This window comes from Cydia pomonella, chromosome 12, assembly GCF_033807575.1.
Source record: "Cydia pomonella isolate Wapato2018A chromosome 12, ilCydPomo1, whole genome shotgun sequence".
Taxonomy (NCBI): Eukaryota; Metazoa; Arthropoda; class Insecta; order Lepidoptera; family Tortricidae; genus Cydia; species Cydia pomonella.
The window spans coordinates 16,157,749-16,181,223 of NC_084714.1; the positions used below are offsets into that span (position 1 = coordinate 16,157,749).

A 23,475-nucleotide genomic window follows, 5' to 3' on the forward strand; every position below is an offset into this window, starting at 1 on the left:
GATTAGGTACAACTAATCGGTAATCGGATCGACCTACAACGTAGCGAATTAGATTATCGCATACCGAGTTATTCGCGCGTTCACAAAGTAAAAAATTCGCAAATAACGCAGTGCATTTTTATGCGTCAAAATGTACCGGGAATAAACAGTTTGATCACTACGATGATACTATGCGTTCTCTGTATTTGTTTTACTGTAGTTTACCTATAGATTTTCAAAGGTTGGACTTTGCCTAGACTTATCTTTAGAGTTGATTGGACAATAGAAGAAAAAAAACCTTTTCTCAGATAAAATTGCATTTCTGTTGGTAGGTTTTGGTTGTGTGTCCGCGGCTAAAGGATAATTAAAGTTTCAGTACCGGACGGTCAATGTCTTGTGAACCCACACGGGTGACACGGACTATTAACGTGGACCCAATTAGCTCGCATCGCACCCAAACAGGGCACTGAGTGTATTAACGTGATCAATTTAAATTACATACAGTATAGCGAAGAAAAAGAAAGTACCTATGAGATGGAATGTGAACATTCATCCGTCGAGAACTGAATGCAGATGGTAATGAATCGACAGACATGCAATGAAGAGATCTATTTAAGAAGAAGGGCGCCTTAAGGCTCCGGACTGGGCGCAAGCAGCAAATCAAGGTAGTCCATACATTTGGCCGAGCGCAATGGTCTTGATTTGCCGCTCGTCGCTTGCGTCCAATCCGCGACCTAAAGGTAATACATATATGGATGGATAATCAAGAAAGGTATAACAGACACATTTCGAGTCATTTGTTTACAAGCCCGATTGCTTGCGCTACAGAATATATATAAAAACTGTAGGCCTAAGGCCTAGAGGATACCTATCGCCCAAAACTCGCAAAATGGATTTGCCGAACGGACCGTAATGAAGAAGTCAGTTACTCACACACGGGTAATTAACACGGATCCAATTAGCCGGCACCCAAACAGGACACCGATCGTATCAGCGATCGATTTACCTTTCAGACGGAGGTCAATAAAGGGATGTATCGGGCGAGGCGACTAATGGCCAATTGTCTGGCTGCGTGTGAACGCTAGCTCCGAGGTCACTAGTCTCAAAAAGGGTTACTATATCAAACTAAATAGGTAGTCAAAACGACACATCATTTCTCGGTGAAAGACAAATGATTCAAACGAATATAATGGTATAGGCAGTAAGGCGTTTTTTATTCTACCCTTTTCCAAAAAAGGAATACGCACAGAGCGGCCAAGGAGTTTACAAATATTCCTTCTATTATCAAGCCGTTAAAGTAACCGTAATTAGTAATGCTCAGATATTTTTGAGTAACTTGGCTCCGATATATCTGATGGCGTCTGTATAGGTACATGTGCATGCTTAGAGTGCGTTGTAACGGACGGCCGAGAAAAGCAAAGGTTTGCTGACTCTTATTGCAATGCCACATGAAAATCCAACAGCGTATATATATATATATATATATATATATATATATATATCTTGCCTTTGGTCGACTAAATATTTACTGCTTCCTAAGCAACTCAAAAAAATAATTTATTTTCATCTAAAGATTTGTGACCAAATACCACAGATTTCTGAAGCTACAATTTACAAAGCCCCTCCGGAAAACGTATCCTGGTTTAATTCCGGATGCGTCTGGAAATCCGGAAACCGAGACAAGACAAGCCTGTGCCGAAGTAGGTCGCGGGACGGGACATACATAAACATGTTGCTTTTATGGCCGTCGTTATGGCGGCGCGAGGGGAGAGATCATTTCGGTAAGGATAAGGACTACGGGATCTAGATCGTGAATTTTAATCAAATATTCACGACGATAGAATATACGTATTACTGGCCTAATCAATAGTGAGGTAGTGACCCTGCCTACTAAGCAGGAGGTCTCGGGTTCACAAGGGCATGCCCTGAGACTATTTGTGTGTATATCACGAATATTTTTGTTCCTAAATTATGGGTATTACCTTTGTATCTAAATGTGTATTTATCTAAATAAGTAGGTATGTATCGTTTGGGGCTAGGCGATCTGTGTAAGATTATCCTTAAATATTTATTTATTTATACCTAAACAAGATTAGTAAGTAAATAACGGAAGCGCAACTATGCGTCTGAAGAAAACAATAGTAAATTTGCCAAAGGGTCAAAGAAATCTCTGCGAGTAAACTTACATTTACGCTCCTACCATCAAAATCGCTTTGTCGTTAAGTATATGACTGGACATAAAAATCCTGTCAAATTATGTAGAAAGTGTGTACTTTGCTGACGTGGTAACAAGCAGAGTCATCATCGCCGATTCTAGTTCATGGGGCGGCCTTAAAACTGTAATCGATGACACGGATGCGTGAATTACTTGTACCTACAGTCACGGTTATAAACTGTTATACCTACACATTTTCACCTTATTCCAATGAAAAAGATAAAAATGTTTAGGGTTCACCTTATTGCAGGGGAAAAAGGTGAAAATGCGTGCATATTGAGGCTATTTGAGGCCAATTCGAACTTAGATGGCATTTTGACATCATTCACCCATGCACCTCATCATAGGTATACAGTGGTAACATAACATATCAATTACTATCTTCAGTGATTGAAGCGTGAAGAAGTAATAGCCAGGCAGACTTTTTTTAACTTTGAACGCTCATGGTTACTAATTTTTGAGGACGCTTCGATACGTCGATAACCACTTGAACTTGCTCTAAACTATATAAATAGCATACATAATTTATAAGACGCGGATATTATTGGCTATATAGTATAGTCGTTACGGGATCGACCTTGGTGAATATTAAATAACTTTTGACGAAAAACATGATTTTTGCTATCACTTTAATGTCTAAGTGGAATGTATATTTCAATATGATTCCACTAGAGTTGACATGGGAGTGCCTAATTTTTAGGGTTCCGTACCAACAGGGTAAAACGGGACCCTATTACTAAGACTCCGCTGTCCGTCCGTCCGTCTGTCACCAGGCTGTATCTCATGAACCGTGATAGCTTGACAGTTGAAATTTTCACAGATGATGTATTTCTGTTGCCGCTATAACAACAAATACTAAAAAGTACGGAACCCTCGGTGGGCGCACTTGTCCGGTTTTTTTTATATTTTACGAATCTAATGGTTTTTTTCCGCTTAGGACCTCTACTTTTAAAAGATTCTACTTTGCATCGTGGAATGATTGGGAAGTTATGACTATTTTTGATGTAATAAAAAGAATCCAAGAATTGTCACCTGATATATACTGTCTTCCAGCATACATTGATCTTATATAGTCAATGCCAATGTAACAGTTCTCATGAAAGAATCCATATAGATTACGATAATCGATCACAAACAAGCTGGCTTGACACCGATATTGGACTATCCCTACTCAGGTGCTTGATATTTTTCAGTGACTTCAATTATTATAATAAAATAACAGCTGGTGACTACAGCTACCAAAAGCAAGTGAATGGCTATACTATACTTACTATGTTGCCTAGCTTCTGAGATATGATAATTTTACTAATAGCAATAGCAAATAGGTAACATATATGTAGACAGAAAAGTATAAAGTTTACTTTAGCTTAGGTTGTATGTTGTTCATGAGAAGAAATTTCAAGTCTAAGGACGTGTTGACGTGTTTGCAGGTCGTTAGCCGACCCTCAGCTTAAATATGAATTAAAGGCAAACAGCCCCCGACGGTTTCTGTGTTAAAACGTTATATGTCCCGTACACGTCTGTTTATGAAGCTACATCCCGCTTTTGAAGCTGAGAATTGGTTATTTTCGGGTTGTGGTCTCCCAAAAACGGCGTGTTTCTGTCGGGAAAACACGACTGATTTTTGTATAAAAATGCGCTGAGGTATTGCGATCATATTGAAAAAATAATTGGCATGTCTAGTTTCTACTCAAGGTAAGCTATCAATAAACTATGTAAGTAGTTAGAGTACGTAGTTAAAATACTACTTAGGAAAGTGTCTGGTACTTTGATGGTCTTGAAATTAGTAGGAGGCAGATAACCAAAGTGAAAAAGAAATGGTACCTAACACTAGCAGATAAGCTAGTATTTAATACCAATTAAATTTACGCGCGAATATAAAATGTCTATCACATTGAAATTATATTTTTTAACTCCGAATCTAGGTCCAATTAACTTTTTCAAGGGTGGCCGAGTCGACCCGAGAACGCATTCAACGAGGATTGAAAATGTCACGCAAAGACCCGCCGTGACATTTTCCAGGTAAACAGGAAACACATGAGTGGAAATAACCGTCAAAAAGGTTACACCAATTAGCTGTGAATTTAGTGATTTAAATTGTCAATATTGAGAAAAAATAATAAAGTCCGTTTGTTTCAAAGGTGCATTCCTGAGCTTAAATTAAGTAACTTTCTCAAAGAAACCGGTATTCTAATTAACTCCATCTTGGAAATAATCAATGATTTATTTTTATCTGAAAAGGCCCCTACGAACGTGTACACTTGCCTTAGGGCCTGTTTACATATTGATTTGTGTTTAGTATTATGAGTTTATACATTTGCTACTAAACGCAAGTACTATCTCGGACGATCAATATTCGAAATGTCATTGATATGTCATATTTTTCAATTGTTTGGTGGACTTAAAATACGAGTATAATGTTCGCTTTACAACAACGCTATTAGTTAATTTATACAAAAAATAAAAATAATATTTACTACGTCATTCAGTTTTCTTAAATGTATTTAGCCATACCCCGAAGTTAACAGAGTTATAAAAAATCACCACGTATACCTTCGTAATACAGTCTTGCAAGGTCTTGCAAGGGCAAGGAATTAGATTTGTTGGCTAGTCTAAAAATTATACTTAAATGTAAGTTGTTTTAGTACCTAATTAGAGATATATATCAGTTATTTTTCTATCTGATATAAATATGCATTAGCTATAATTTTACTTATTTCAGTTAACATTATTTATAATTATGAACCTCCAGGTGCTTTTGCTGTATTTTCCTTTTGTTGCGGTACATCTTTTGTATTGTAATATTTTAATTAAAAAAAAAAGAATTAAATACCTTGCCACAATGATCGTCGGTACTAAATCCGCTGGTCTCATATGATTACAGTGACAATCATCAGTTAGGGGACTGGATAATAAGAAAGCTGTATTCAGGAGATATGGGAGGTAATTATATCTTGGAATTTACACTGTTACGAAAGCAAATAATTTACGCAATATCCTATTATTCCTGTATTCAATACTTCCAATGACACTTGACATCATTCCGATTTTGACCGCACTTTTGATACTTGATATAGGCAGTCTTGTACATTGTAGGTGCACCTGTACCTACTTCATCGTTTCATAGTCTAATATTCCCACGGCTGAGGCCAAGTTTAGGGTCTTAAGGGGTCATTAGTGGATGTCATTACCGGATAATGAGCGGGCGCAATTTGGTCGGAGTGGACAGACGAATGGTTTTTGTCGGTAGCCCTTGAACACCCGGAACAGTTCAGAATGAGTTTGCAAGATTGTATCGCCACAACAAGTAACTAGTGAATTGTTTAGTCGGTTTCACCAAAAATACCTTAGCAACTCGGTCTAGACTACTAGATTCACTGGTAGAGAATACCTTCCTATGGACAAGTTAAGACCGCCTTTTGTGTATTAGTTTGTACAATACAAATCGGACCTAATCGGCCATAAACTTCTCTTAGATTCTTATTTAGATTACAACAGACATTGCAACAAAAAATATATTTTTATTTCAGAAATCGTTCACTTACCTACCATAGCCGAACCTATGGTAAGTGAACGAAGTGGAAGGTGATATGAACCTTACGAGTAGTAGGGGAGGAGTACTAAACAAACAGACCTATAGCATGCACCACCTTTATTCCTTTAGGTAGTATATTGTAGTAAAGGAATCCATTTGAGGCATCTCTTCTCATGTCGCCTTTTCAAGGCATCAAGTTTTCCAAGGTATGTTTTGTGTTTGACGCCTGGCACAGAGTTACGCCGCTGGGCACTGGTCTCCTTTTATACGCAAGTGAATAGGCTGAAGTTCCTAGTCCCTACGCACAAGTGCATACCCACTTTATGAATGGAATAAATTTTTAGATGGTTGGCAGTCCTCACCTGTGCGTTTCTACAGGAACTTCCTGCCTCGCACTGCTATATAAACTGTGGAATGAACTGTCGCGATACGAAGAAAAGAATGTACTCCAATCTTAAATGCCGGCATCACACTTACCACCCCTCTGGTATTGCGTCTGCTCGTTTGCCTTCTATATCGCAAAAAAGTAGGTATGCACTTTTCTGATTGCTGTATATTATATGGCTGAGAAGCATTAGCAAAATTTTACAATCTGAAAAGTGGGTAATAGTAGAGTAGAAAAGTTTGTTCCACGTGTCGCCATTTCTGTCTTGTGGGAACCGGAGACAATCGGCAATCGAGCGAGAAAAGACCCACGCCTGATTACACACCAGCTCGTAATTACTAAACACCTACGTGTTGTCATTTACCCGTTCAGGCGTTCAATGCTGATCGAACGCCTTTCATATTCTATACTTCTTATCTTTGTTGTTATTTTAGAAGTTAAACCTAGAGGAGGGTAAAAAAAATGTCCCCTTTCTCGACATGCTAACAGCTAACGTCATTTCGACGTTTAATATTCGTTAGATCTCAAAATTAGGTATTGTTACCGGTGCAAAGAATACGTAAGGGTAAGTAAATATCTAGAAGCCTGGGTCTAATAATGTAATATTTTTATTATGTTCTCGTATATAGGCCATTCAGTAAAGGTTTAATTCAAGTTTAATTTTACTTTTAATGTAAATTAACGTTTACCATACGTTTACACGTTTCCTAATGTACAAAGAATATTCGTTCGTCAGTATATACTGACTATTGTCATCAACCCTAGAATAGGATATGGATATGGATCTGAGTCAATAAGAAAGAAATGGCATGCACAACTATGAATTTCGCTCTTAGCGATGAACGGGTTAGCTGTAAAGTAATACAGGCTTAGTGGTGTTTAAGTTACACCCTTTTAGCTTAACACGGGTCTTGTAATTACTTATTGTTGCGGAGCAATCACGGTAATGGGGTTATTTGAACAGCTCTGCGGGTGCTGATAGGCTTATTTGAAGGTATTCGCCTGTTAAGTTACAACATTTTGGGTAAGTATAAGTAGGGTAAATTAAATTAGCTGGCGACGGAAGGGTCAATGCGCCAGATTATCGTCGGTCATATCAAAGTTTCGCAAAGGAAATGGACTAGAAAATATGTTATGTGAACTTTTTAATCTCAGACATGACATGATTTAAGAAACCTTGACATGAGAAAAAATCGACGGAGTAGTGCGGAAAGGTAATATCAGTAATCGACAACAGTTTAATCATCTATTAAAAAGTTTATTGAGCCCAATTTACTGGTTTTAACCTGCTTAGTGGGTTAATCCATTAAATCCATCTATGAAAGTTCATAAAAACGCGTCGTCATCGAAGTATTGTTTGAGTGGTTCCGCGTTATAGAAGTAAGTGTAAGTAGGTATTCAAATTGAATAGAACCATACTTTATACGACAAAGACCGAACAGTAAGGAACGACCCAATGAAGTAGTAGGTATATAAAATACATAGATCGAAAATTTTGAATGTATTTTAACTTCAGCACGATGCTTTGGTGGATCCATAAAAAATGGATATTTTAATAATGAACAAATAAATTCAGCGTCGTACGAAAATTATCAGTTCTAGTTGACTAACGCAACGTGCAGGAGCACGATTTTTTTCTAGGTCTATATATAACTCTCTAGAGATTCTAGATTCCAACATTACGTACAAGTTGGGTAATGTACGTAAACATTTTTTTATGTCCATCCGTCGCAGACGTCGTAGTGGGCTCACTTACACATTCACCGCTGAGCTACGGTCGTAGCCGATAACATAAGTTTCCAGATATGTAGCGAAAACGAAAATGCTCCCTAGAGGCAAAACGATAACGTGTCGTGATTAGCGTTGAATGAGGACGGTCGTAAATGAAAGACCTAAAGTACGGCCAACGATAACAACATGATCTACAACATGGGAGACGGTAATTGCTTACCACCAAGCAATTCGTCTGCTTGTTTGCCTCCTTTATCATAAAAACAGTTGAAAATAAACAAGCGCTTATAGACCGTTTGCCCGGACCTGAAAAAGGTACTCACCATTTTAGCGAGCAAGGCATCCATGACAGGCTGGTGGGTGGAAGCAAGGGCGGAGCGTATAGTGGCCGCGTTGGCCACACATTGCGCCATACAGCGCTGGAGCCCTGCCGCTTGCTTGACCAAGTGAGCACTCAATGGGACCTGAACAAAGATTGATTGTGAAAGTATGTAACACTACTCTTTGCCTCTTTGATAGACTTCAACATATGATTCTCAAATCATAATTCTACTATAGTGCATCAGAGACAATGTTGTCCGAAAAACTTTCTAGTTCATTTTCTCTGACCTCTCTGAACTGAAGTTAGAAGTTGAACTGAGTATTAAGGCATGTGTCTTTTAAATCAAACATCTTTGGTTAAAACACTTCTTTACCAGTTCCAAAACTTACCTCATCACTGCCAGCAGTACCAGCTCCGCGTAGCACTGTTTCCAGGACATGGGCGTGCTGTGACACATAGTCTAGGCAGCGGCGCAGCTCCACTACCTCGCGCCGTTGTCGGTCTGTATAAAAAATATATTTATTATAAATTTAAATTGGGGCAAATGTATTTGTAATAAATAAATACCATCACTTATTCAGGTCTGGCATATTTCAGTTCAACACAATATGTACTTATGTAGACTACTCAGATCCATAACCCTTCTAATCTTCCTATGGCTTTTGTCATAGTCAGGCAAATATGAACCAAGAAAAAATTATAGTTAAATAAAATTCTCAAAGCAAAGTATTTTTAAACTGTTGTTGTTAATGGACTTGTATGTGAGAATTTTGCAATTGGAACCAACATCTTTCTGCTAGATATTACAAAACTCAATGGAAGCAACTCAAGTTTTATTGTCTAACATATGTCATGCCAAGCATTGAGACACTAGAACATATTCATACATATTTTTTAGTATTTATGGCTATGTCCACCACTAACAATATTGTGTTTACATTTTTTTAGAGATTTCCTTAGATCTTTGTGAGATTCAAAAAACATTTAAGTATTAATTAATCTACAAGAAAATATCTTCTGTAATGCAATGTAAAGCTTATTTTTGAGCCAGTAAGAGTCACATAAAATATTTATGATCTATAAATATACGCAATTTCACAGTTTTACTAAGCAAAAACCCTGATTTGTTATTTTCTTAATAGGTATTTTTACTAAAATTACATGCAATTTAATTAAAATAAGAATTCCCATGTCCGATCAGTAAACTTGGTAAATATTAAGAACAAAGGAGCAAATTATACATAATTTACCAATTGACAAAATTAGTTAATGTGAAAAAACTATTAATGTTATGCTAATATAATTCTTAAACACTGATAGTGCGACGAGCTAGTGATAACATGCGACGAATGTTATTGCAAGATGTGACTAAAACAGGGTCTGACCGTGGTATTCGTAGATCCTTTGCGTACGGCGCCTGTAGCGCTCCTCCTGGAGCTGCCGCTCCGCCTGGGCTGCTTTGCCTTGCGCCTCCAGGACGTCCAGGAACGAAGACAACAAAGATTTACGCTCCGTCGAGGTTGTAACGGTTTCTTGCATTTTGCCGTCAAGTTACTACGTTTACAGCACTCACAAAAATATGTATTTACTAGTAGCGTCTAAGTAAATATAAGTTCTAACTATTTTATTTGATAACCAGGAAAATAAACGAAATTAGACTACGAAACAAAATCCAAATCAAAACTCAAACTCGTACAACCTCCCCGTCAACCGCCCAAACTTCAACTGAGGACATAGACAAGACAGAGCGAGTGAAGTCCGAAATCAAATCGGACTAACGGATTGTTTGTCAAAAATGATACCATATAACAAAAATAAATTTGGTGCTGTTGTTAAAGGCATTCATATAATAATAAAAGTTAACTTAAAAGTATATACATATATTTTAACTATAAAAGTCAAAAACATTTTTCAATAATATACTTCCTTCGTGATATAATTAACATTATCCGTTATGTTTTGGAGGTTTTGGAGCATGCCCTAAGCATATAAAGTTGGTTTGTTTTCATTGCCGCTATGCTTTTGACCCGCATAGGCCAGTTATTGGTCGACCCATGGTCGACCTGCCGTGTGGTTAGCATACTAATGTTACTATTGGTTAGTAAGCTGTCATGAGTAGGCACTCTATAAACCGGCGATGAGAAAGGAAAATTGAAGCGTTTCGTTTGTCATTGCAAAGCGGCTGTCAAACAAAAAGTAATTTTGCCTAAAACCGTACATAATAGAAAGAAAATTGTTTTAAAAACATAATGGCACGCGAAAGCAGCGCAGGTTTTGATAGGCACATTACTATCTTTTCCCCTGAAGGAAGACTTTATCAAGTTGGTAAGTATAACAACTTTTCAGTCTACAACCTGGATGGACTCTTCTTACTCTAGTATATAATACACCCTGCAGCGTTTTCTTCCTCGTAGTCAATAAAGTATTAAAATAATTTGTCCAAATACTCTACAGTGTAATCCTGCCGGTGTATCCTATGTTTTTGAATATATAATAAGCTGACTTGCAGGTTATTAAATTGCGCCAACAAAGTCCGATTTCTTGACAGAGCTTACTTAATTCTATATTGGATTTATCCTTAATGACTCTATAATTTTGTTGCCCAGATTATAAAACTGACAACAAATTATGGGTTTCAGAGTATGCATTGAAAGCAATCAACCAGGGCGGTTTAACGTCCGTGGCGTTACGCGGCACTGATGCGGCGGTGGTCGCGGCGCAACGCAAGGTTCCTGACCGCCTGCTGGACCCTGCCTCCGTCACACACCTGTTTGCTCTCACTGAGAAGATTGGATGTGTTATGACTGGCATGATTGGTGAGGAGATCATGCCTAGATATTATAGTATTATTTACTCAATTCATGTATATAGTGCATAACCATTTGCCTGCCCGGTTAGACTATACTAAACGGGGTCCGTTTCTGGGACTTAGAAAATTTCAGTGTGATATTTTTATCCCAACCTAACATCAACTTTTTATTACTTTATCATTTAGAAAATGGTAAATTAATTATCTTCTGTTATTTAACATTTTTCTCTAAGAAAGATAAATGTAACACTGAAATTTCCTATATCCCAGAAATGGCCCCTTGACCAAACTAGAGCTAGAGTGGTAGACTATAGTCTGACCTCCAATCATCTTCATACCAAATTTCATCCAATTCAGTTCAGCAGCTAAAACATGAAGAGGTAGCAGACAAACAGCTTTTGCATTTATAATATCATAGTAGGGATTTTTTGAATTTACTAAGAAGCATATGAAGTAACAATTCTAGCGCTTTTATTTATAAGCGCTGGTGGCCTAGCGGTAAGAGCGTGCGACTTGCAATCCGGAGGTCGCGGGTTCAAACCCCGGCTCGTACCAATGAGTTTTTCGGAACTTATGTACGAAATATCATTCGATATTTACCAGTCGCTTTTCGGTGAAGGAAAACATCGTGAGGAAACCGGACTAATCCCAACCAGGCCTAGTTTACCCTCTGGGTTGGAAGGTCAGATGGCAGTCGCTTTCGCAAAAACTAGTGTCTACGCCAAATCTTGGGATTAGTTGTCAAGCGGACCCCAGGCTCCCATGAGCCGTGGCAAAATGCCGGGACAACGCGAGGAAGAAGAGGAGATATGAAGTAACAATTCTCTGAACAGTTGGCACGCTCAGCAACCAAAACCTTTTTTGGATTGCTAATCCACAATACTTAAATATTTAGTTAATTGAAAACCCACCAAGAAATCCCAGTTGGTTGCAGGTACAATTTTTTTTTAAATTCAGCTCTAAATTAGTGGCAGACAAGCAAACCGCTCGTCCTAACACTCTGCACATTCGCTGAGCTCTGGCAACCTTACTCAGTGGCAGGAACACAACACTATGAGTAGGGTCTAGTGTTATTCAGCTGTGGTTTTTTGTAAGGTGAAGGTACTTCCCCAGTTAGGCTCTGCTCTAGATTTGGAATGACATCTGCTGTGCTGTGCCCTACCGAGATGTGAGATGACATTCACAGTGCCCATACCTCTCTTGCATAAGCTTGCAAGACATTTATCGGACCCCTACAGGTTGGAGTGTGGGGGTGAGGCAGGGGGGTTTGACCTCACCCACACTTTTTAACCTTTATATAAATGAGCTTCGCAAGGCGCTCGGCAAAACGCGTATCAGCTGCCATATTGACACAGTTTGTATGAATAATTTGAGTTACGCCGATGATATGGGCTTGTGGCTTGCGAAAACTTTTAAATATATGTGAGACCTACGCCATCCAACATGGGCTAAAGTACAATGTGGGTAAAACCCAATACATGGTGTTTGAACCTACTGGCTATATATTTAGGCCATGTTGTCCCTTAATACTTAAATGATAACATGGATATCGAGCGCAAACGGCCCTGACGCTGACGGTAAGGGCAAACATGATTGCGCGTAAGTTTGCGCGCTGTACTAGGGAGGTGAAATTAAGTCGTTTTAGAGCATATTGTACCTCCCTGTACGCGTGCAGCTTATGGACGTACTACACGCAGCAGGCCTACGGGGCCCTTCAGGTCCAATATAACAACGCGTTTGGCACTGTTGGAGCTGCCCTGCTTCTGTAGCGCATCAGGGATGTTTGCTGAAGCGCGCGTAGATTGCTTTTATACTACTATGTGCAAACGATGCACATCCCTGGTGCGCCTGGTGCGGGCCAGCCCCAACCCAATCCTGAGTTCGATAGCCGAGAGGTTTGACTGCCCATATTTGAGGGATTGTGATGATATGCCTGTTCCTAGAAGTACTTATTATGTCTAACTACTAATTAGGTACTTCTAGAAACATAGCTGTCTTAGTAATTATTAAGTAATAACTTTGTACATATTGACATAGCTATAAGTGCATACTAACATATTTATGAGTTTAAAGTTACTTGGATTAAATGATTAAATAAAATAAAATACATTTAAAATGTATACCGTGGCCATTTTCATTTACTCCGAATTTACAGCATCCAATAACATTTTGATGCAAATTCATAAGCATGTATTGAATGAAATAAGTGAAATACCAAAATTACATGAAATGGCGCAATGCAGTTCCATATTCAATTTATTGTTTTCTAAGCCTAATGTTCTTCCCTGTCCAAGCCTACATTGCAATGTTACAGCGGACAGCAAGTCCCAAGTGCAGCGCGCGCGCTATGAAGCAGCGAACTGGCGCTATAAATATGGCTGCGATGTCCCAGCTGCAACACTCTGTCGCCGCATCGCTGACATCAGTCAGGTTTACACGCAAAACGCGGAGATGCGACCTCTTGGCTGCAGTAAGTACTTTAAAACATTGTGATTGTGAAGTCAACTCAAGGAAAAGTTATCTCTTTGTCCCTGTGTTATAGGAGGAAAATGTCTATATATGAAAAGTGTCCATCAAAAAATGAAATAGGAGCCCCACAATACACCGAAATAAAATGTCATAAACCTAGTATTTATATAGATGTGCTATACGCGTGCGCCCGTGAGGGACAGAACATACGCAAGGCGACAAAATTAAAAACACATTTTAACATTCCTAACAACATACCACAAACAACCTACGTAATTTCCCCCATTTCAGCTCTATATTACCTATACCTCTATGATTCATGTAATCCAGGAAAGATTAGGAACTATTATTTAAAGCTGAAAGCTGGTCACTTTTGTAATAGTTCTGCCATAAGAGATTTTCTTCCTTTTAATTCCACACTCCACAATTTTAATGTTTAATGTGACTTGTCAAAGCAAGGGATAGAATTGTGAGTAAATCAAGGGAGTCAGACATTAAGTTAAATAATTAGAGAAAACTTTGAGTGATGACTCCAGAGTCAAACTCATTGTTGAGTTTGGGTCTATGACTATACCTAAGAATACCACTGTATCTTATTAATTAATCTTTCGAACGCCAAAACTAGTCGTGCCCACAGCGCCAAGGACGCCTTTACGTGTTATGGAAGACACTGTCAAAGTAACCTTCACACTTTCGAATAAGATTTACATTACCGCCCTTGCGCGCGGGACCTTGGCGTTTGAGTGATATTTGTGTTTATGACATAAAGTGTTCAAAGGGTTATTTAAAAATCGGACAGACAGACGGACATGACGAATCTATAAGGGTTCCGTTTTTTGCCATTTGGCTACGGAACCCTAAAAAACAACGGGTTGCACTCCGGAAGTGCCGGCAGAAGTGAAAACTTGAATATTAACGATGTGCATTTTTGATATTTTGGAAAGTTTAGGGAATAATTTTGCACGAATTGCTTTAATTATCACTATAAAAGTACTATCATTTATGTGGTAAAATACAATATTCATTTATTGCGCTATCGTACACAAACATGACAATTTATATTACATTAAAAATTTAAATCTTCAGAACTATTACAATTATTTATCATTAAAAAGTTATCTCTCAGAAAAATCAACTTCCATCCATAATTACAACGACACCATCATCATTACTAGAACCATCATGGAGATTTTCACTCAGGTCACGTGACGGTCTTACAAGTTTTCAATTTGACCAATCTGGCAGTCACGTGACCTGTCGCGAGTTTAACATTTTTTCCCCATCACAAAGAGTGCACAGCGCCGCTAAAGAAGTTGTCACTTCAATAAATAATAACATCTTAGACAATCCGTGATATTACGTAACTTCGCGGATCGATGTCGATTTTTTTATTGTTTTGCTGTTTCCTAAAGCTATATCTATCCGCAGGCATGATGCTGATCGCCTACGACCCTGAGACCGGCCCCGTGGTCTACAAGACTGACCCGTCGGGCTACTACTGCTCGTACAAGGCGTGCGCAGCGGGAGCCAAGGCCACGGACGCGGGGGCGTACCTCGAGAAGAAGCTGAAGAAGAGGGCGGATCTGCCCACTGATGATGCCATTCAGCTGGCCATTGCGTGTCTTAGCCAGGTCTGTAGTCCTTATATTTCCTTGGCCTTTTCTGGTTAAATGCTAAAGGAGTCTGGGTATGAGAGGACCCGTCGGGTTACAACTGCTTATATAAGGCGTATAAAATAGCTAGTGATACAACTGAGCAACGCCACGCGTTAAATTTTAAAGAGAATTATATTCAAAAGATAGAGTTTTTAAGGTCAAAACTCGCGCGATGGCCATTTCTGCCCTCGCTAGTTTCGCGCGGCGCACCAAATCTTTTGTTCCCTTCTAATTTCTTGGCTTTACGCCCCATGTTAAGGGAAGAAACGCCATCATCTGTCTTAGATAGGCCCGTTACTATGAATGAATATACAAAGGCTACCTCTCCGGCTCAGTGGGGTTTAAGACCAATTAATTTTATTTTTTAAATTGAAAGGATTATTAATTTACATCAAATGATAATACATACATTATTCTGTTGCAGGTGCTTTCGGTGGACTTCAGGGCGAATGAAATCGAGGTCGGCATCGTCACTAAGGAGAACCCCAATTTCCAGTAAGTAATTCTTTATGCGCCCTGTCAATCACAAACTATCATTGAAAATGTAACATGTTAGTTACAGTTAGTGTCAGCTATTATAGTTCAAAGAACTAGAATAACTATAGAAGCCTGACTAGACCTCAATAAGGCTTTCTTTTGTACCTTCTTCGTACGGAACCCTAAAAATGACCGTGTATCATGCTACGAGCGACTCGACTGCACAGGGAAAGGATGACAACAACAAATATTGTAATGCCATGCCATGCAAGATTCTAACCGATCACAACTTTTTTGAATAGTGGGAAATTTTTGTATTGGGCAAGCTGTAGGTAGGGTATATTTATGGAGAAGGGGTAACTTTAAGTGTAACATCTGAACCGTTTTTGGAAGTCATTATTGTGCTAAGAGTATATATATATTATATTTTGTCGCTATTTGAGCTGGTTGGAGCTTAGAGGTAATTTATAAATTGCTTGTTACAGTGTGCTCTCAGAGAGCGAGACCGAGAGACACCTGACGGCCATCGCTGAGAAGGATTAAGGTCTGGTTATGGTTATATTACAATAAAAAATCTATACTGTAATGATATTTTTTAATAAAACACTTCTTCAATATCCTTTCTTCAATTAATTTTACTGATGTGTCCTAGTTTAGCCCTTGCGATTATAAATGCAGTATGTATAGCATATCATATTTGAAACACTAGTATGTGCTCTCAACTTTACTACTATACTAAAATGAGTGCCAGTTTTTTAGTGTAGATCCTTGGGCCGCGTACCCTATCTATATGTCGGCGGCCGATCGTAATGTTCTTGTGTAACTTCGCACAGGGAATTTGAAAGGTTAGGATAGGTCCGTTAGGTATCTTCAGATGCCCGAAGGGAAAACTGTCCAGAAATAGGGGCTCCGTCGACTCGGGGAATGACAGATTTTCGCGTTTCTCAATATGCCTAGGAATTTCACGATTTGCCTGATCTTACAATCTGCCGCTGACATATATACCCTTAGCAAATACGTTATGTACGTATTCAAAATATACAAATTTTTTAAAACACTTATATACAAACTTAAAGTCATGATTATTTAAATGTTGATGTACGTATTCAAAATATACTTTTTTTTTTAAACACTTACCCCCTTATTCATAAACGTGTACTAAAGATACGATGCCGCTAATAATCGTTTGTTCCTTTTCGACGTATTGGTATGATGGAAAGGGACAAACGATTATTAGCGGCATCGTAACTTTTGTACACGTTTATGAATAAGGGGGTTATATACAAACTTAGTCATGATTATTTAACTGTTATAATAATAGGCAGTTCTAAAGTCTAATCCCTATTTCATTGTTTTTCTGACAGTGCGTAGATATTTATCTGCAGTTCACTTCTTTTGTACTTAAACACTAGGATAGTCTGTGAGCAAGCCATCGATTCCTTTAGGAACGTTCGCTACTACCGCCTTGGGCATCTCAGTAACCACATTACTAAAATCGTGTACATTACAGCAGAACACTAATCCGTACACAGGACTCTCATAATTTCGGTTACGTAAAAGCGATTTTAACCAGGATGCTCGCGCGCACATACTTTCGCAAAACACCGAAGAACGAATCTCACTCACAGCTACAAAAGGATCATTCAAAACTACAACAGCGATAGCCTTATTCTGACTAGGATCATGGACTAATGTCCATAAATACTTAGGAACAGGAAAACGTCCAGGTTTCAAATATAATTCGACTCGTTTAGAGTCGGCACGGAATGACATGATATCGTGCGTTCCTGTCCAAACGTCAAGCTGAGAATTATTAGTTCTAGCGTGACGTAGAACTTCAGAAACATCCTTATGTAAGTGCCTTAAGTTTCCGTGGGCTACGCCTCGCCAGGCTGCAATACGATTCGAAGGGAAATCCGCTACGCGCATATCTTGATCATCGAAGTAATGTGATGATAGAAGAGTAGCCGAAGTAAGTTCCTGGTCGGAAAGCGAGACGGGGTCATGTCTGAGGATTTCTCTGACGCGCTTGTTGAGGCGTTTCTCGTCGGAGTAGAGTTGGTCGGTGTCGGTGCGGGTGCGGGTGTCGAACATCTGGTTGAAGTTGCCGAGGAGACTGCGTGGCGCGTCCTGGAATTTAATTTGTGATTTTTGAATACCTATATCAATATACAACTTTGCTTAGCGTCCTTACTTTAGTATATAGAATGCCCTTAGAGCACGTGGAGGTAAGGAAATAAATCTCCATGTACCAAAAAGTGTAATCAAAAAACCTTAAATAGGTGGCGCTACAATACCTAAAATACTTGAACAAAAAAATCAAATGATAGACAGCGCACTTCAGTCCGTCAATAGCGCCTAGGTTCTTAGCTACTCCAGCGCTACTCTGGAGAGATTTCGAACTATTATTTATAGCTGACAGCTGGACACTTTTGCAACAGTTCTACCATAAGAGATGCCACTCCTCTTAATTCCACAGTCCATAGCCTAGGTTCTTAGCTACTCTAGCGCTGCTCTGGAGAGATTTGAAACTATTATTTATAGCTGACAGCTGGATACTTTTGCAACAATTCTGCCTAAGGAGTTTCTGTTCCTTGCCTCTACCTTCCGTACTGCAAAGGCTTAGCTGTATGGAAGGTAGAGGCAAGGAATGAAATCTCCATAGGCAGAATTGTTGCAAAACTTTCCAGCTGTCAGCTATAAATAATAGTTCCAAACCCTCCAGAGTAGCGCTAGAGAACCTAGGCGTTATTGAGGGAGTGAAGTGCGACGTCTACGATTTTTTTTATTTTTCAAATATTTTAGGTATTGTAGCGCCACCTATTTAAGGTTTTTTGACGGACACTTTTTGGTACATGGAGGTTCCTTACATCTACCTTCCATACTTAGCAGAGTTAGCATGATCCGATTCTATCGCCCTACCGTCTACGATTTTAGAAACTTCTTATTCCAGTTTTCGGTTCTTTAACTTCGTACCTACTAAAAGTTCAATAAACAACCATGCTGTATAATGAAGAAACATCCATGTTTTTCTCGTGTAGGTAAAGCGTGGCCAATGGGTGCATCAAAGATAATAATTAGTTGGATTAGGTTCGGAATTACCTGTTCTCTGTGAGGAGGAAGAGCGGGGCCGGTAGCGGCGGCGCGGGCCGCTAGTGGCATGGCGCGGTCGGAGTCGTAGCACAGCGCCGCCAGGTGGCGCGCGCCGCGGGCGCCCGGCGACTGGTAGGCGCGGCCCTGGTGCGGCGGCGCGCAGTGATCCACCTGCCAGAAATACGTATCATAAAGAAAATGTACGAAATAAATAAAAAGAACACTTCAATGACAGTTATAATTACAATGAGCTTAAGCGCCTACAAAGAAACTTCGTATAGTTGGAGTTACTTCCATTGACCAGTCGGTCCGTCACGTCACCAGAAGTACCTATTTTTATGAGCAGAAGTCCATGCTTTGGCAATCCTAACAAATACAACGAGTCACTAAATGTTTGGTAGGGTGACTGCTATAGTTATTGCAATGACCACTACCATTGACATATATATCTAAGGATATATAAATCTATCTTACGGGCAATGAGAATGGGGCCAATCGTGCACAATCGCTACAACGCGATTAGTTGATGAGTTCGCATCACGCGCGCGATTGGTCGCAACTAGTTGCGTTAGATTGCACGATTGACTCGAATTCGTGAGTGACAATACTGAACTAGCGCTATTCTTAGTGCCCGGTAAGGCCTGTCCTTAGATATATATGTCAATGACCACTACATAGTAATTATTAGCCACTCATATAATTCGTTTATTTAGCATTAGAAAAAAGGTAAAAAGTCTTGACGTGTCTTTATATTGAAAATTATTAAAAACGCCAACGAAATTTGCTTATAACTTTGTATTACTTATGAGAGAAAAATAATGTAAAATATCGTATATGCTTCGTAATGCTAAAAAACAAATCAGAAAGAAACAAGCCACTAAAAACGAAGAAGTTTTTATTGTTAAGAGTGGCCAATAACTATGTATAAGCCAATAGCTAATATAGCAGTCACCCTACCTATACGACGTGTCGTTAAAAAACAAGAAACGTACGTCGCCGCTGGTCGCGCGGTGCGAGGATATTGAGAAACATGATTCTCGGTCATGTCAAGATCTTAGTCAACTACACTTACATGATGAAGCACATCCTCAAAAATATTCTCCTGGCAGCCCAACTCCAACAAGTGCCGTAGAGAATTATCAATCTGCACTCTATAACGGCCTCCCTCACACACAGCCAACACCGTATGCTGCAGCGGCCAGGCCAGGAACTTGCTGCCGCGGCAGACGAGACCGACTTGCTCGCCGGACGACAGCCGCACGGCGCCCGTGGTGGCGCGGTGCGAGGATACGAGAGGCATGTTGTCTGGGATACATTCTCGGCAGGATAGGTCGATTACGCAGTCCGCTGTAATGTCAATTACTAAAATCAGACTTGAGATATCTAGGTAAATAAAGGAAGAAAAAGATGGTAAAAGGCACGCAGCATAATCAAGTTATACAAACAGTATGGAGTACAGATACTAGAGGTACAGACAGTTGCACATGTAACGCACAACATATTTGTCTCTACTACCAAACAGAATTTGAAATAGAGGTGGATTGTCAAAGAAAACTTTGTAGCCACAATAAATTTACTGCCATCTTTCGACACATGATGAAAACTTTTAGAATGACATTTGACTATGATCCTTATTCTTCTACTGATATGTGTTAAGTATGTTAAATATCAAAAAGGCGCCATCTAATAGATCAAAGGCCAAAGGTATGGCGGCATCGTTTCGAGCGATGGCGCCACAACCTTTAGCCTATGCCCGGTAAGATGGCACCACTTTTTGATATTTAACACATATCAGTAAAATAATAAGGATCCAAGTCAAATAGCGTTCTAAAAGTTTAAATCGTGTGTCGAAAGAAGGCAGTTTTACCGTGGCTACAAAGTTTTCTTTGACAATCCAAATCCACCTCTATTTCAAATTCTCTTTGCTACTACTGATATTGTAGATACATATGTCGTCAGTATGTGGGTACAAATTCGAAGTACTGTCACTATTTTTAAGTAACGAATATAGTAAAGTGACAAATATTTCAATAAGATAAGATGATTAGCAGGCGTCGGTAACAAAAAAAAATTAGGTACATTACAAATTTTCACTTACGATCAGAATACACTATCTGCAGGCAAGCCAAAAGCACTATCCAGCTTAGACTCCCCATCTTAGGTTCTCTATCCAGAGCTCCGTAAGACCGAACACTAACAAACTCACAATCGTAGCTCCTGAGACACTGACGATGCGCATCAGTCGGTCAACTCCCGACCCCTTGATAACCTCCACCCTAACAAGTCAATGAACTAACGTACTATGTCATTAGTAAACCTATTCAGTTATTACCTTTTGGAACCACTCGAAAATTCCATAATAAACAACTATTGTTTAAATCAAGGAATTAGTTAATAGGAGTCTATGCTCTATTCAATTTACTACGAATATGTTGTTCGAAATTGAACTTTATGTAAAACGCACAAGAGTAAATTTATTTGCATGTAGAATATTTTCCTGTTTGTTTTTGTGTAGGTAGAAGGACGCCATTAGATAATGTTATTGTCAAGATAAGTTTGTAATAATTAGGTCAAATAATGGTTATTGTTTCAGTAAAAAACTCAAATCCGTCAGTTAAGGGGTTGGAGTAAAGGGTCTAGCAAGCTAAGCTAAGAAGATTGGCCCCCGCAAGGGATTTGGTTGTAATTTGAGGTGCAGTAGTGGCAGGTCCTAAGAAAACTGTATGCGTAATATCCGCCTTCGATCTTCTTTTGTTTCAGACTTATCCACGAAAATGTCAAAAAATCAAGGTAATTTTTTAACTGTTATTGCAGCTAAACCAAGCAAGCGAGAGCAACCAAATAAATTCAGAATTAAGGAGCATAAAATGGGGTTCATAATGCATATTTTTACAGACATTCATTTCCTTGAACTTGGATGAAAAAAATTATGTTTTTTTTTCTGCTCCATTTTTTTGCCACTTCTCGCGGAGACACAACTATCAAAAAAATTACTTGATAAGCCACAATTGTTAACTACGTGTCCATTTAAAAACATTTAAAAAAATCGTGGTGCGTCATTACAAAAAAAAACAATTACGAAGATATGTTTACTATATCATATTATATCAATAGAGTAGTACCTACTATCTAGTGGCAAATGTGTCTGTAGTATAACTTCCTCTTTCGTTCATTATGAAATAATTAATTGACACATTTTCTAGCTATTTCTTATGCAATTTTAATAATATGTATCTGAAAGAAGGTGTAAATGTTGTAATATATGTTTACGCAAAACAAATGGAACTAAGATAAAGAACGCTGCAACAATTGATTGCTTTAGGTATTATTTAATTTTTTTTTAAATATGCATATAAGAAACGAAGTGGGTACATAAAAGTATTGGATGTAAAGTCATTGACAAAAACATTTTTTATTACCATTCCATATTAACAAATAACTCGGTACAGCAAACAGAACAATACAATTCTTCCATTTTTACAGAGTCATACTCTTCATCGTCCCAAGTATAACTAAATTCGATTCTACAATATTCACATTTTCTCTTACGGGCAATATGTTCGTCCGTAAGAAAAATGTCGTCTGGTAAGGATTTCAGAAAGAGCCCCTTAGACATTTGCACTGGTATGTGGAGCCCAAATATTTTCGACTTTATGTTCGTAATTGTTTTTTTTTTTATTATGACGCACCATGATTTTTCAAAATGTTTTTAAATGGATACGTAGTTAACAAATGTGGCTTATCACGTAATTTTTTTGATAGTTGTGTCTCCGCGAAAAGTGGCAAAAAAATGGAGCAGAAAAAAATTACATTATTTTTTTCATCCAAGTTCAAGGAAATGAATGTCTGTAAAAATATGCATTATTAACCCCATTTTATGCTCCTTAATTCTGAATTTATTTGGTTGCTCTGGCTTGCTTGGTTTAGCTTCAATAACAGTTTAAAAATTACCTTGATTTTTTGACATTTTCGTGGATAAGTCTGAAACAAAAGAAGATCGAAGGCTGATATTACGCATACAGTGTTCTTAGGACCTGCCACTACTGCACCTCAAATTACAACCAAATCCCTTGCGGGGGCCAATCTTCTTAGCTTAGCTTGCTAGACCCTTTAAAAGAAAACTATGTCACGAATGACATATGCACCAATCATGGAACATTTAAGAGAAAATTTGGAGTTTTTTTGATATTTCACCGACACCTGTAAAATTTCTACAGCTTTACGCTTTAAAAGTTGAATGTCCAATTCGTCCTTTATGTTTTCTATGTATTTAATGAAAACTACTGCAATTGATTTCAATATTATTAACCAATTAAAACTGTGGTCTTTTGCTCCAGTCATGAGATGTATGGCGCCATTCGTTTTGAAAATAACAAATATCAATGAAAAATTAGACAAACAGCTATTTGGCTCTTGTTTATGGTAAAATATTGCCAGCGATTAAAAACTGACGGTAAATACTTGTTTTACAGGATTTGTCTATACCATCCCATTACTGGTGCCTGGGGGCCTACCGCGAAAACCGAAATTCGCAAATTTTCTCTTTTACTCTCACTAAGACGTAATTAGAGTGACAGAGAAAAATGCCGTAGCCGCCCTGTTCCATTATAGGGGTGTTTACTATAATAGATGCAACTTCTATAGATCGTGTCATCCACGAAGACGCGTGCCTTTACTCGTATTGTCATGTTATTAAAGGTTAGATTTGACAAATCTGCGCGTCATCGGGGACGACACGAATAAGTACAGGCAGCATCAAACATACAGCCAAAGTGGCCAAATATATCGCAACACATAGTTGTTCC

At 38.7% G+C, this 23,475-nt stretch overlaps 3 protein-coding genes across 3 annotated transcripts in view; 1 reads left to right on the forward strand and 2 right to left on the reverse strand.

The window, feature by feature from the left end:
* Positions 1 to 10,139, reverse strand: part of LOC133523725 (uncharacterized) — a 32,546-nt gene extending 22,407 nt beyond the window's left edge. The window contains exons 1-3 of the mRNA XM_061859414.1: positions 9,553 to 10,139; positions 8,557 to 8,669; positions 8,169 to 8,309 (exon numbers count right to left, since the gene is read on the reverse strand). Of these exons, the coding sequence (XP_061715398.1) occupies positions 8,169 to 8,309; positions 8,557 to 8,669; positions 9,553 to 9,706 (408 nt within the window). The 5' untranslated portion in view covers positions 9,707 to 10,139. The remainder of the gene's footprint in view (positions 1 to 8,168; positions 8,310 to 8,556; positions 8,670 to 9,552) is intronic.
* Positions 10,140 to 10,279: 140 nt separating this feature from the next.
* LOC133523724 (proteasome subunit alpha type-6-like) lies at positions 10,280 to 16,194 on the forward strand. The gene is made up of 6 exons (XM_061859413.1): positions 10,280 to 10,492; positions 10,807 to 10,983; positions 13,291 to 13,446; positions 14,874 to 15,076; positions 15,525 to 15,595; positions 16,063 to 16,194. Exons 1-6 carry the CDS (start codon positions 10,417 to 10,419, stop codon positions 16,118 to 16,120), a joined length of 741 nt encoding a protein of 246 aa, XP_061715397.1. The 5' UTR covers positions 10,280 to 10,416; the 3' UTR covers positions 16,121 to 16,194.
* On the reverse strand, positions 16,156 to 21,077 carry LOC133523723 (uncharacterized). Its single transcript, XM_061859411.1, has 4 exons — positions 20,769 to 21,077; positions 19,743 to 20,017; positions 18,680 to 18,841; positions 16,156 to 17,707 (listed from the first exon to the last, which is right to left on the reverse strand). The coding sequence occupies exons 1-4, from the start codon at positions 20,824 to 20,826 to the stop codon at positions 16,979 to 16,981; spliced, it is 1,224 nt and encodes a 407-aa protein (XP_061715395.1). The 5' UTR covers positions 20,827 to 21,077; the 3' UTR covers positions 16,156 to 16,978.
* Between the last annotated feature and the right edge of the window lie 2,398 nt (positions 21,078 to 23,475).

Excerpts from the sequence above, each read along its gene's own strand:
- LOC133523724 (XM_061859413.1), top strand. The coding sequence starts at position 10,417 with ATGGCACGCGAAAGCAGCGCAGGTTTTGATAGGCACATTACTATCTTT. Across the intron at positions 13,447-14,873 it reads GATGCGACCTCTTGGCTGCA|GCATGATGCTGATCGCCTAC; the intron begins GTAAGTACTTTA and ends ATCTATCCGCAG. Across the intron at positions 15,077-15,524 it reads CCATTGCGTGTCTTAGCCAG|GTGCTTTCGGTGGACTTCAG; the intron begins GTCTGTAGTCCT and ends ATTCTGTTGCAG.
- LOC133523723 (XM_061859411.1), bottom strand. The coding sequence starts at position 20,826 with ATGGGGAGTCTAAGCTGGATAGTGCTTTTGGCTTGCCTGCAGATAGTG. Across the intron at positions 20,018-20,768 it reads GCAGATAGTGTATTCTGATC|CGGACTGCGTAATCGACCTA; the intron begins GTAAGTGAAAAT and ends TTGACATTACAG. Across the intron at positions 18,842-19,742 it reads TTGAGGATGTGCTTCATCAT|GTGGATCACTGCGCGCCGCC; the intron begins GTAAGTGTAGTT and ends TATTTCTGGCAG.